Source organism: Enhydra lutris, unplaced genomic scaffold (genome assembly GCF_002288905.1).
Source record: "Enhydra lutris kenyoni isolate GAN:26980312 unplaced genomic scaffold, ASM228890v2 scaffoldscaffold94, whole genome shotgun sequence".
Taxonomy (NCBI): domain Eukaryota; kingdom Metazoa; phylum Chordata; class Mammalia; order Carnivora; family Mustelidae; genus Enhydra; species Enhydra lutris.
Genome location: NW_019154178.1, coordinates 3,435,771 through 3,450,051, shown reverse-complemented (window position 1 = coordinate 3,450,051; position 14,281 = coordinate 3,435,771). Strand labels below are relative to the sequence as shown.

Below are 14,281 nucleotides of genomic sequence, written 5' to 3'. Positions count from 1 at the left end.
TAATTTACTCTCTCTGCTTGACTTATTTCACTCAGCAAAATCTCTCCCAGTTCTGCCCATGTTGATAACAAAAGTTGGGTATTCATCCTTTCTGATGGAGGCATAATACTTCATAGTATATATGGACCACATCTTCCTTATCCATTCGTCCATTGAAGGGCATCTTGGTTCTTTCCACAGTTTGGCGACCGTGGCCATTGCTGCTATGAACATTGGGGTACAGATGGCCCTTCTTTTCACTGCATCTGTATCTCTGGGGTAAATACCCAGTAGTGTAATTGCAGGGTCATAGGGAAGCTCTATTTTTAATTTCTTGAGGAATCTCCGCACTGTTTTCCAAAGTGGCTGCATCAACTTGTATTCCCACCAACAGTGTAAGAGGGTTCCACTTTCTCCACATCCTCTCCAACACATGTTGTTTCCTGTCTTCTTAATTTTGGCCATTCTAACTGGTGTAAGGTGGTATCTCAATGTGGTTTTGATTTGAATATCCCTGATGGTTAATGATAATGAACATTTTTCATGTGTCTGTTAGCCTTTTCTATGTCTCCATTGGAGAAGTGTTTGTTCATGTCTTCTGCCCATTTTTTGACATGATTATCTGTTTTGTTTGTGTTGAGTTTGAGAAGTTCTTTATAGATCATGGATATCAGCCCTTTGTCTGTACTGTCACTTGCAAATATCTTACTTGCTTTTTGGTTGTATTTGTAGTTCTTTTTCCTTTCTCCTCTTGCTCTTTTCTACAATGGACAGTTGGCTTTCTTTAGCAAAGGACTTGGATTTTCTCTTCACATTTTGCATATCTGTTACAAATTTTTGATTTCTGGTTATCATTCAGTTTGTACAGAACAGCTTTTGTATATAGCAGTCAATATTAAGTTAAGGTCACTTAAGTCTGAACACATCCTTTATTCCTCTCCCACCCCCACCTACATTTTCAGTATATTAAGTCATAATTTGCATCCTATTATTTTGTGAGTCCCTTGACTGATGTTTACAGATGTCTATTTTTATTGCTTTTGTACTTCCTTTCCTTTTAGTCTTTCTTTTCATTCAGAGCCTCCCTTAACATTTCTTGTAGTGTTGTGTTAGTGGTCATTAATTCCTTTAAAATTTGCCTACCTGGGAAACTCTTTATCTCTCTTTCTATTCTGAATGATAGCCTTGCTGGATACAGTATTCTTGGCTGCTGATTTTTTCTTTCAATACTTTGAATATATCATGACATTATCTTCTGGCCTGCAAAGTTTCTGCTGAAAATCAGTTCAAAACTCTATGGGTTTCCCTGGGATGTAATTGCATTCTTTTTTCCTGCTGGTCTTACAATTCTCCTTTAGCACTACTTTTTTTGCCATTTTAATTAATATGTATTATGGTGTGGACCTCCCTGAGTTGATTTTTTATTGGGGCATCTCTGGGCCTCCTGCTTCTTGATTTATGTTTCCTTCACCAGATTTGGGGAGTTTCCAGACATTATTTCTTCAAATAATTTTTGGTCCTTTTCCTATTTCTTCTTCTGTGATGTATAATGCAAATAATAAAGTCACTGCTTCCCTAAGTCTATTCATTTTGTAGTTTTTTTTTCTCTCTCTCTCTTCTGGTTCAGTTTGACCACTATTTATTACCCTGCCTTCCAGGTCACTGATCTGCTTTTCTGCTTCCTCTATCCTACTATTCATTCCTTCAGTGCATTTTTAATTTCATATTTTGATTTCATTACTGATTGGTTATTTTTTATGCTTTCTATCTCTTTGTTGAGGGTCTCACTGAGGTCCTCTACTCCTTTCTCAAGTCTAGTGAGTATCTTTATGACCATTCCTTTAAATTCTCTATCTGGTATATTACTATTCTTTTTTTCATTTAGTACTCTTGCTGTGATTTTTGTCCTGTTCTATTTCACTTGAGACATATTCCTCTGTCTCCTCATTTTGTCTAAGTCTCTATGTCTATTTCTGTGTGTTAGGAATGTTAGGTATGTCTTCTGTTCTTGAGAGAAGTGGCTTTACGAAGAAGAGCTTCTGAAGCCTCAGTCACCATGTTCTGTGTAGCTACCTTTCTTTCTCCCCAGCACAAGACTCATGTTGGAGTTGTATGGCCCATGTCAGGACTGCATGTGCATTGCCAAGATTGTGGCACTGCTTTGCTTATAGTCTTATCAAGATCATATTGACGAAGAGACATCTGACAAAGAAAACTAGTACTGGATGCATAGTCTTAGTAAGAATTGCACAGGTATGTTTTTGGAGGAGTCTGTAGTCAGTGAGATGCAGGCAGGCTGGTTTGAAGGGGTTGAATCCACCCCCACCAGAGGGCACTGGGGCAGGATGCATTGTGTTGACAAGGTTTACATAGATCTGCTGCAGGAGGGCACCTGGAGCATTAACCTGACTGGAGGGAGTGTGCCTGCCGGGGAACGTGGGTTTGTGGTGTGCTGATAGCAAGTGAGTTAGTTGGCTCTGTTAGGGGCAATTTAATGTTAAAACCTGTTTAACTATTAGGGCCTGCTTAGCCAGAGTGACTCCATATTGCCTAGGTAGCCATATTGTTGTTTACATCCACGGACTTCATTCCGGGAATAAACACCCCAGTAGTTCCTGGTATGGTTCCGGGTATCGATTCCGGGAGTAAACGCCTTAACAATAGAAGCCACATACCTTGGGTCTGCAGTTATGCCCTATAAAACCAGCCTGTGAGATCGGGAGGGGGTTGCTCTCTTCGGAGGCGGCCCTGGCTGGTCAGTCTGACTTCTAATGCTTGACATAGAATAAGGCTTTGCATAACTTTCACTTTGTCTCAGTCCCGTTCCTATGATAACGGACCCCAACAGGCTCAACACAGGTTTTCACAGTTGTCTGTGTGCTCACACTCAGAGGAGGAGGGAAATGTCACCTGCCTGCTTCTTTATTCCTGAAGGGGTCTTCAACAATCTCTGTCCCTCTGGGGCATGCGCTGACATTAGCAAACGATTCTCTCCCATAAACCCAGGCCTATTTCAAACCACAGCATCTATGCTGTTACTCTCTTGGCTCTTGTTTTTGTGCTCTTTAAGAGCAGGAGGTTTCAACTTTCTTTTGACCTCCTAGCTATCCCAGAGCTGAGCCTGCTGATTTTTTTATGTTCCATATATTAAACCCCATGAATTATAAGAATCCCAGAAATTAAGCCCCTCTGGTTTTCAAAATCAAATAGTGTCGGAATTCATCTTCCCCATGTGGGCTCCCTAGTGTGAGTCTTTTTCTATGCCTCATCTGTTCCCATGGCATCCCTTCTTCCTGTGGCCATTGTGCAGGTCCTCTTAGCTCCCTACTGGGTCTCTCCCAATCCTACTCTCTCCAGTGCAGCTTCTTCTCTACATTTACCTGTAGACAGTTTGTTCTGCCAGTCTTTAGGTCATTTTCAGGGTTATTTACACTGTTATATAGTTGAGAAAAGGTGATCTTAGAAATTTCCTGCAGCACAATTTTCCCCAGAACTCTGTGCACTGAGTTTCATTACGATACACAGTGTCTGCACAACAATATGACTGCATGAAATGAATTTTCTAAAGTGGTGTTCCTTAACAGATCTTTGCTCACTCAGAATAATGACTTCATTGGTTGCATTTGGGTATTAGGTACATACCCCTCTTATAATGGATCCCCAGCATCTAACAGATAGCTCAATAAGTAGGAAGTGCCCATAGATTGTTATTTTTTAATTTTTTAGTTAAATTTATTTATTTATTTATTTATTTATTTATTTATTTCCAAGATAGGAGCGTATGCAATAGGGGTGAGTGGAGGGGCAGAGGGAGAAGTTTGAAAGAGAGAATCTTGAGCCAGCTCCTTGTTTGGTACAGGGCCTGATATGGGACTCTATCTCATGACCCTGAAATCATGACCTGAGCCAAAATCAGAAGTCAGGTGCCCAACTGACTAAGCCACCCTGATGCCCCAAATTCTTGAATGATTGAATAATTTGCTTTGGGCATCCAATTAGTCTTAAAACTATGGAGTTTCAACAAAAAGTTCTTAATGTTGAGAAAGCACTAATTGTAACCCTATTTGAGGAAATAAGAATTTTATACTCTTTCCTTTAGGAGAAAAGCATATGCTAATATTTATGAAGCTCATGCAGAGTCTGCTGTGAATCTTCTATTACTTTAATTAGATACCATGAGAATTTGTAGCAAGTGAAGTTAATAGAGTGTTCTGAAATCATGTGTCTACATTCCCTTCTTACTGTTCTTGCATGAATGTTCCATGTTTGTCTAAAAATGAGCTGGCTCTGCTAGACATGCTGACCTTCTACTTCTATGGTGTTCATAACTGTTAAATGCTCTTCAGTATTTGCACTTTATCTCATCTGAATATATGTGTTCATGCTATTTGTCTTGTTAATTCTTTTTTTTTAAGATTTTATTTATTTGATAGACAGAGATCACAAGTAGGCAGAGAGGCGGGCAGAGAGAGAAGAAGGGAAGCAGGCTCCCTACTGAGCAGAGAGCCTGATGCGGGGCTCGATCCCAGGATCCTGGGATCATGACCTGAGCTGAAGGCAGAGGCTTAACCCACTGAGCCACCCAGGTGCCCCTGTCTTGTTAATTCTTGGTAAATCAGTAAGCAGAAATAATCTCAGTCTAAAGAAAGGAAGGAATTTTTTTTATATATATAAAGTAAAGATTAGAACACAGACAGCTCAAAAAAACTCACTCCTGTGCTTAAGAATGTGAAAAACTGGATAATCAAATCACTTGTCTTGAATCTATCAGAAAGCTGAAGTACCAAGGCAGCTCATTAACCCAAAATCTAGGGAAAGACAAACTCTCCCAGAAAAAAGGATATGTATGCAAGCCACTTTTAGGCAATGAGCTTGAGTGATGAAAACCTGAGTAAGGTAGAAGGGCCCACAGTGAACCCTTACCCCTTGGCTGAATACAAGCAAGCCAGTTAGGTGACGTACCTACAACATCCATAATCCCTAGCTGACCAATGGATTACTACACCTGGATACATATACCAAAAATGGAAAATTCCATATGATCCCAGACATGTTCACCTTCCTCCTTAACTACAGTTACCCACCATTTCCTCCTCCCAGACAGTCTCTCCTTTGCTGTCTTGTCCACAGCTCCCTGACAGGGTATTCAGTAAACTTCTATTTTCTTTGCCCAGCCTTTGGTGGATTCTTACATTGCTCTCACCATTGCCCCACACTTGGTGGCTCTAATGTGGAGACTTTGCAGGGCCAGGGTCACCCCAGATACCCATGGAATTTCTTGGAACTTTCCCTCAGTGGACCAACTCTAGTACTTCTTGGGAAATTGATGACCTATAGCTAAGGTTACCCCTCCCTGGGGTTTTATAGCTCCAGGAAATAGACCAAAAAGGTGAGAGATTTTCGCTCATGCCATTCAGAGGGACTCTTCCCTTCCTCTCCTTTCTCTTTTTGGCCCTTCAGTGTCTAGTACTACTTAAATAACTGAGGATCTCTAGCCACTGCAGGTTTCCAGTGTGGTCTGAAGGTCTGAGAACAACACATCAGATTGTCCATGCCTGTGAGGGTGAAGGACCCTTTTCTCTCTGCTTTCCCACTCTGTCCCCCTGAGGTTTCCATTCCCAATGTGTGGCACACTTCCCAACAGTGGGTCATTCAGGGCAAATCTGCACACATTACAGACTGAGGGAAGTGCACAAATACACACATATTGGGACCCTTTCCTGGTGTTGGCTATCAGTCATCTTACTTCTTCCATGTCCCACCTCTTTATTTCTTTGTTCCCATGGGCCCTATCACAACCTTGATCTACAAGAAAAATACATTCCTATGTGTCTGAGTAGTGAGATCCCCCCCTCAATTTCCAATCCTATTCGGTCAAATGAGGTCTGGCTCTCCCTGTTGCGGGGGGCATCCCACCAAGAATAGCCATTGTTATTTGCCATGACACTCTTCTTGTAGGGCCTCCACAGTAGGGTCAGTCACTCCATCTATAGTCAGGTCCTTTTTGAAGTTAGTAGGATGACCTGACTGAAAAAATATCCAGGAGTCAGAGCTCCATTCCCTTTGGCATACTGGCCCTTTGAGAAATGGCAGCTGGTCTTTTCAACTATGGCACAAAATCTCTCTATTCCTGCAGACTCACCCTTAGGCTGTATTCTTAAAAATTTAGTGTCCTTGGGTGGCTCAGTCAGTTGAGGGTCTGATGCTTGATTTCAGTTCAGGTCACATTCTCAGGGTGGTGGCATCCAGCCCCAAGGTGGACTCCCTGCTCAGTGCAGATTCTGCTTGTTCCTCTCCCTCCCCTGGCTTGTGTTCTCTCCCACTCTCTCATTCTCAAATAAATGAATAAATAAATAAAACCTTTAAAAAAAACTGAAACAAATTCGACCCCCAAGGACTGCAGAGGCAACATCTTATTATTTTTTTTTTTCTGTAGTGTTTCCTGGGCTCAGAACAAACTCCCGGATGAAGAGGGAAGAGCCCTCCATAGAACTTGTTTTTATAATACTATTTTCAAGCTTGACACTTTTGCCAGAACTCCTTCAAATATGTGGAGGTCTCATATGTGCAATCTGTCATGGCATTATCCCAAAACCCTGGCCTCCGCAAAAAACTGCGGAATGTGTCTTCCTGTTTCATGGCCCATCTAACCTTGTAGACATTCTAGAACACCTCTCTTTCATTCCATACCATGATCTTACCCCTCCCTCTGAAGACTCAGAGGATCCCCTGTATCCTACTAATGCCTTAGGTGTCCCTGCCACTGCAGCCACTATGTTACCACTCTACCAAGGACACTTCTCCTTGTCTCATACCCAGTCTGCCACTAACTACAAGCTTAAGGAACTGACTTCTGTTTCTCCACAAAATATAGTAACCCTCTGTGAGGTAGCAAACAAGGATGCCAGGACCATAAGTGTCCATGTTCCCTCTTCAATGTCTGATTTATCTCAGATAGAAAACTTGGCCCTTTAGCCAAGATCTTTCCCATTTCACTAAGGACTTTGAAAGCCTCACAATTATTTTTGGATCTCACCTGGCAGGACATTCATACCGTCTTTACCATGTGCTGTACCCATGAGGAAAAAACCCATATCTGGTCTTGTCTCAGAACTGGGCTGGTGATACCCAGACCCATAATCATGAGTGCTCTGGTGGAGGTATGGGTGGTCCCAAATGCCAAACCTAGATGGAATTATCAGGTAGGAGACTCTGGTAGAATTATTCAGGATTACATGATACTGTGCCTAATCAGGGTAAGCAAAAAGCAGTCATGAAAACTCTGAATTATGCACAACTTAAATAACCCAAGGCCCAAATGAAAATCCCATCTAATTTCATTCTTGCTTAGCAGAGGCCATGAGAATATACACCAGCCTACATCCTGAGGGCCAAGAGGTCATGGCAATATAAGCAATGCATTGTATTACCCAGCTCAATCAGGGACCTCAGACCCATGTTCCAACACTTCTGGATATGGCCTTCAAGGTCTTCAATAACCAAGAGTAGCCCTGACTGCTAAAAGGGAACAGAGAGACAAGGGGCAGACCTAATATATGACCACAGCTATCGCTAGCTTCCTGCCCTTCTCTGGGTCCATCCAAGGGCAAAAGCCATTAAAGGTACAAGCCTCCCATGTCCCAGGAGCACGTCAAGCTTGTATCTCTTATTGTCAGTCAGGGCATCTGGCCCAAGAGTGTCAAAGGCATCCTCTATCAGGACCTGCGCTGAGCAAACAATCAGGGCACTGGAAATGGGACTGTCCTCCTTCCCACATGCAGGAGGGTCCCCCCAGGCCCCAAAACCCAAGCCCAGGCCATCCCAGGTCATCAACAGCCTCACACCAATGCCACTCCAGACAACCCTCAGATGCCCTTAACTCTGTAACTTGATTATGATTGACTTGATCAGCCCAACAGAGAAGGGGTGAACAGTCTCCTCTCCTTTGACTGAAGGGGCCCAAAGGCTGTGTAGGCTCCCATCTTCTCCATCACTGTGGTAGAGACTTGGGTAACCCTAGATGTTGCAGGAGAAAAACTGAATTCCTAATACATACCAGTGTCTTCTTTCCCACCCTTATAAAATACTCAGGAGTCACATTTCAGTCCTAGACTCTCCTCACCCACATAGCCAGACACCCATTTAATTTGTTCTTTGGGTAACAATACCTTTATCCAATCCTTTCCTGTTTTACCCAATTGCCCCATTCCATTTCTGGGAAGGAACATAATGACAAATGTGCAAACTAATCTTTGTCTTTCTGAGATTGACTGCCACCTGCTGACATTTTTGTCCTCTCAGCCCTCTGTCCCTTCAAACATTGAGGTCCCTATTTTTGAATAGGTGCCCCTCAGGTGTGGGACACCTTCATTCCAGGGGATTCCCTATCAAAAACTACTGTAAGGATCTTCATTTCTTCCCCAGAAAATGCCAGTATGCTTGTGGAGGTCAGACAGGGACTACAGCCACTCATACAAATATTCTTAATGACAGGACTTTTGCATCCCTGCAATTTGCTTTGTAATACTCCCATCTCAGTAATAAAATTCCAAAGGGTCATATAGAATGATATCTAAGAGCTACCATTATTTCTTGTTATTTCTATTTTCCTAACCATTATAGCCTCCTAGGATGGATCTCCTCAGACACAGTGCTGGATCTAAAAGATACCTTTTTCTGGATCCCAGTGCAGTGGATTCCCAGCTCCTCTCACCTTTGAGTGGCAGGACCCCTCCACTAGGTTACTCAACAGCTAACTTGGACTCTCCTCCCTCAGGGCTTTAGGAACTGTCCAGATTCATTTGGGCAGGACCTAACCAAGGACTTCTCTACACCTTCTCTACACCTCAGCTCCCCAGATACAGTGTCCTACTTCAATATGCTGGTGATTTACTTATCTGCAGCCCTGATGACAGCACTTCTGACACAAATACCATCCTGGTGCTTCAGAGCTTCCCTTCTGGACTATAAGATCTCCCCTTGAAAGGCCCAAATTTCCTCTCAGAAGGTTCAAATCCTAGGATTATTATTAACTCTGGGCACTAAGAGCCTCTCCGACAACCATAAGGGTCTCAATTTAACATGAATACTCCCTCCACAAAATAGCAGCTTCATTCCTTTTTGGTATCACAGGGTTTTGTCCAATATGGATACCCCAATTTAGATTAATAACAAGGCTTTTAATGAGGCCCTGAAGGGACCTGAGGGGGAGTCTCTGGAGTGAGAACCTAAAATGACGAAAACTTTTGGAGCCCTCCGTCGGGTACTTACAGGGGCACCAGCAGTGGACCTGCCAGACCTCTAGAAACACTTCTCTTTACATGTGCATGAGAGAAGTGGAGTGGCCCCTGGAGTCTTGATCCAAATGCTGGGGTCTTCCCAACACTTGTTCACACACCTAAGAATCTAGATCCTGTGGCACAGGGATGGCCTCCCACCTCTGAGTACCGGGGTTTACAGCCCTTCTGGTAGAAGAGGCCTCTAAGTTAACCTTGGGACCAGGCATAACTGTTTATATACCTTAATGGGTTTGGACACCCTGAATTCTAGGACATTTCATTGGATTTCCTAAGGTAGAATTAAAAATGCCCAACCCTTTTATTAGAAACACCAGAATACTGTCTGCCCCTGGACTTGTGCCCTCCTCCACAGAAGCACTGAAGTGCCCACTGGACTCCACATCAGGTGCAGACCTCTAAAACTCCAGTTGTTGAGCCCCACTGGTTGCAAAAACTCACAAATTAGCGCTTCCTAGTTTCCCAATCATTGGCTTTGGAGGAGAGTTCTCATTGTGTCATCCCTTCCACACTCCTTTCTTCCCCACCCCTCCTGTCTGTGACAAGGGCTCCTTTCCCCCCTCAACATCCATGATCCATTTCTCCCCCAAGTCAGATAATCAGGTCTCTGTACCTCCTACCTTCCATGATGTGACCTCTTCTGTGCCTCTAGCTGTGTCAGTCCTCAGATCTACCAGTCCTCAGGTAGATTTCTTGGGTATCCAGAATGATCTTATATTTATCTAGCTGTGTTTAAGGAGCCAGGTGAACTTGAGTTCCTCCTACTCCACCATGTTTACTCCTCCCTCCTGAAACTCTTGTTTCTTTTTCTGTTCTTTTCTTCAACTTTCTTGTGGTGAGAACACTTCAGATGTATCCTCCTGGCAAATTTCATGTGTACAATTTCTCTGCCTCCTTCCATGCAGGTTTCATCTTCAGGCTTGCTTCTCTGGTGCTAAAAAATTAATTTCACTTGTCTCAGGATTTATACCATGGTATTATCATCCAGGACAGGAGAGAGCATCTCATTCCCCTGCCCTCAACCACAAGGATCAGGAAACAGGCCCACTCCAACAGGTCTCTGCAGCTAAATAACTGGAATGGTCACAGGTAAAACTGTTTCTCCTCGGGGGCTCAGAAACATCAGAAAAGATCCAGAGGATTGGGAATTCCTTTGGCCAGGTGCCAAGATTTTTAATAAGAAGAGCATCAGACCTCTCAACTACTACAAACTTGTCAGGAAGCAAAAGAAAAACCTATAAATGTGGCATGAACTCAACACAGATTTTTATTGAGCACATATTTCATTCAGGTGAGACTCACTGTCAAGGATATACATATTAATAAGACACTGACTTTGATCTTACAAATCCTGACAATTAGAGGGGAAGAGGGACCTAGCTGGAGGTAAGGAGGTGTGGGAAATGAGGCAAAGATTTACAAAAGTTCAGGAAAAGTGGTGAACATTCTCAACAGTACACTGCTTCTGCCTCTGAATCAGGGAGGGTTATCAGGAGGAAGTGATATCTGACACCTGATGACCCCAGCATGTACTGGGACTTGATTTCTCAGATATAAATATTGAGATGTAAGTTCAGAACAACAAATTCCACTAAATTACACTGAGCTTATATTGACAAATGATCATTAAGCACAACTGAAAGATAAAGTTGCACATAGAGAGTTGCGAGCACATCACCGCTGAGCTGGGTTTAGTGAAGTACTGGAGCCTTGGCTGCTAGGATCTCACTCCAAAGGGAAGCCAGTGCATTGATGTCTCCAGTGTGTTTTCCTGGGAGCAACAGAGGAAGAGTCATTCTGCAGCAGGTGGAGGTGAAAACTGCAGGGAATAAGGCCAGCAGAAGCAGGAGGGCTGAGGACAGACTGAAAGGTGGGGAGACATGTAAGAAAGAGCAGGAAGGTGGCTCCAGATACTTACCAGTGCTTCCAGAGCCACAATGCCAGACCTGCCAGAAGCACCAGGGGCACTATCACCACGAGGAAGACCAATCCCATGGAGTGGGGCTGCTCTGTGGGTTTGGCACACAAAGGGTGTCATTTCCCATCCAGCCTGGGTTGAGCAGCACTTCCCTGGTCTTGTGCTCCTGTCACCTTCTGCCTCACCAACCCCCATTCCTCTTCTCTCTTCTCCTATTTCTCCTCAGAGATGGACCCTTCACCCAACTCTGCATCCTCCCAGATCTGCAGGACCTTCACCCTCAGCTCTTCCACTTATTGGATTACTTTTTGGTCCATTGTGGTCTGGAATCCCTAGAATTCCCTATTTTTCATCGGGTTCTCCAACTCTGTTAGAGAATACCAGCCCCCTTTCCCAGGTGGATCCCAGCTCTTTCTCACCCCAGTAGAGGATGATGTCCTGGCCTCCCAGACAGCTGTGTCTCACCCGGCACAACAAGCCAGCTGCTTCCCTGGCTTTCACAACCAAGGACATCTGAAGATACCATGTCCCATCAGCATGGGGCAGAACGTCACCTCGCTGAGTCCCTTGTTGCTCCTGCTCACCCCGCATCCACATCATCCATACAGGCTTTGGATAGAACCCAGAGACGTGGCACACCAGCAGGAGATGGCCAGGACTGGGATTGAGGCCAGTGGACAGCCAGGCCTCTGGTCTCACTGCAGACACAGGACAGATAATCACAGACTGAGAGGGTAGATCTTCACAACACTTTAGATAGACATATCTTTCTACCTCTAGACCCATCAACATCATCCCTTCTCCCTCTTGGCTTGTTCTCACCCTGAATTTGAGGGAATGGTACACATTTATGAGTGAAGAGTAGAGAATTCATGGAGGGAGGGACCAGGACTGACCTTGTCGCTGGAGATATGTCTTCCCTGCATCAAGAAGACCCAAAAGGAACCGGGGGCAGGAGTCACTGAGGAGTTTGTGTACTATTTCATTGAAAACATGGTACTGATTGAATACTCTGCAGACCTGCTGAGCCCTACTTCCTCCTTTTGGAGATGGCCACCATGACATGTTCTGGAAACTCATGAGATCTGATCCTTGATAAGCAATCCGCATGAAGCCAACTGATGCTTTTCCAAAGTGGGAATCACAGCCTAACACCAGCTGAACCTGGAAGGGATCTGGGGAAGAGAGACTGTGAGTTACAGTATAGGGGGAGTGAAAAAGGAAATGAGATGAATGGAAGCCAAGGATGGGGTAAACAGAGGAAGAAGTTCAGGGGATTGGAAGGATTGGAGCCAAGATTGGTTTGAGGGGACACTCACACAAGGGGAAGTGGCGGTCAATGCAGACAGAGGAAGAGGTGAATGATTGAGGAAGGAACAAATGTTGGAGGAGAGATATGAATGGTGTGGGCAAAGAATAGGGAAGGGTTCAGTGGGAGAGGTGGAGTAAAAGAAATCTAGGGTGAAGGGAGTGTAGTGGGGTACAGGGAAAACAGACAGTGTTTGAGCATGGGTTTGAGGGGTGAGAAAATTAAAGTTCAAGGACTCATTCACAGAGTGAGGAAGAAGAAGGTGCCTGGTAGAAGAGTAGGGACGGGGTGGCCACAGGATATTACTCAGGAGTAGGAAAGCAGTCTGCAGTTAATGAAAGGAAGAGCCAGTAGCAAGAGACATGAAGCCTTTCAAGAATCGCGGTCTGTCTTCTACCTCCTGCCTAGATGTGTGTTATTCATATATATGATGGAGAGACATGAGACTCAGAAGCCACTGGAAGCTCCTTCCTAGAAGCAGAAGGAATTCAAGGAGATGCACACATACCTGACACATCCATCCCACCCCTAAGTGAATTGAACTCACATTCAAGCTGCCATTGACTGACGTGGTTATGATATGTTGAAGGAGATCTAATGGAGTATGTGTAGAATAATTTTTCTACTTCTGTCAGCTCCTTCTTGCTAAAGTTGCCCTTGGACCAAGGCTGCAGGAAAATGAAAACACCAGTCTTGCTGTCCCAGGCATGAGTCTGTATCTCATCCAGCCAAGCTGATCCTTGATTCCGGGTCCAGGAATGGTTGTGAAAGGATGTGGTCAGGATAATTCGGAAAGAGATAGGATCCCGGAAGTCTGTGGAAAAAGAAAAGGTTGACTTTGGAAGAGGAAGGTACTGGGAAGAAGAGAGAATGGAGAAGGTGCCAGGGAGGGGAACCTAAATCTGGACAACAGGGAGGCCATAGTTGTCTCAGGAGACATGTGCTGCCCCAGTGCCCTTAGCTTCATACCCATCCTTCAGAAGAGCACATGGCTCTGGAGTCAGGGATTCTCGGGAAGGAACCAGGTTGACACTCTCTCTCCCCAGATATAAGCTGGGGAACCCATATCATGAATGCACACACAGAGAGGTACAAATACACACATATACACACAAAATCATGCACAGAGATGTACATAGGTGCACACACATAAACACATATACAAACAGACATACAGACACACATGCACACACACAGACATACACAAACATCAATACACACACACACACTCATTCATAGTTACACACACATACACACACATACACATATTCAAATGCATATAAGTACATGTACACACATCACACACACAAAGACCGGCAGACACACACTCATGCGCACACACACGTGCACCCACTGGGCAGGGCCAGAGTTCTCACCATCTTCACTGTCACCATCTGGGAGGAGAACCACCAGCAACACAAGTTGCAGGAACAGCATTGTACTTGCAGATGTTCTTTCTTTTACTAAGTCAGTCTTTGACCTCTTTTCTTACAAACCTACCCCCCCACACAGCCCTCTCTTCTGACTTCCTTCTCCACACACAAGCCTTCCCTGAGTCTCTGCGACATGCTAATGTGCTCCTCCCTCAACCCTGGGCACCTACTCAGACTCTCAGTTCCCCTCCCGGTCTGACCCTCCTCTCAGGCTTCCAGCTTCTCCCTGTCACCAGCTTCCACCCTGCTCCCCCTCCCCTTATTCAGTTGCTACAGAACAAGTCCTGTGTGGCATAGAAAAGTGACCCCACCTCTTGTGCCTTTCCTTCTCATCCAGACAATAATG

The 14,281-nt window shown here is 44.4% G+C and overlaps 1 protein-coding gene across 2 annotated transcripts; it reads right to left on the bottom strand.

Moving 5' to 3' along the window:
* Nucleotides 1–11,000: 11,000 nt before the first annotated feature.
* Nucleotides 11,001–13,939, bottom strand: LOC111138957 (T-cell surface glycoprotein CD1a-like). Of its 2 annotated transcripts, none has more exons than XM_022490991.1 (6): nt 13,879–13,939; nt 13,050–13,316; nt 12,090–12,368; nt 11,613–11,891; nt 11,194–11,284; nt 11,001–11,046 (listed from the first exon to the last, which is right to left on the bottom strand). In XM_022490991.1, the coding sequence occupies exons 1-6, from the start codon at nt 13,937–13,939 to the stop codon at nt 11,001–11,003; spliced, it is 1,023 nt and encodes a 340-aa protein (XP_022346699.1). The 2 variants fall into 2 exon arrangements, with proteins under 2 accessions (XP_022346699.1, XP_022346700.1); XM_022490992.1 differs by having other exon boundaries at nt 13,857–13,896.
* Nucleotides 13,940–14,281: the final 342 nt, after the last annotated feature.

Bases quoted from the DNA above. Each gene is read 5' to 3' on its own strand.
- LOC111138957 (XM_022490991.1), bottom strand. From the start codon at position 13,939: ATGCTGTTCCTGCAACTTGTGTTGCTGGTGGTTCTCCTCCCAGATGGT. The intron at 12,369-13,049 runs GTGAGTTCAATT...TCTCTTCCCCAG, and splicing joins CAGTCAATGGCAGCTTGAAT to ATCCCTTCCAGGTTCAGCTG. The intron at 11,892-12,089 runs GTCAGTCCTGGT...CTGTGTCTGCAG, and splicing joins GACATATCTCCAGCGACAAG to TGAGACCAGAGGCCTGGCTG.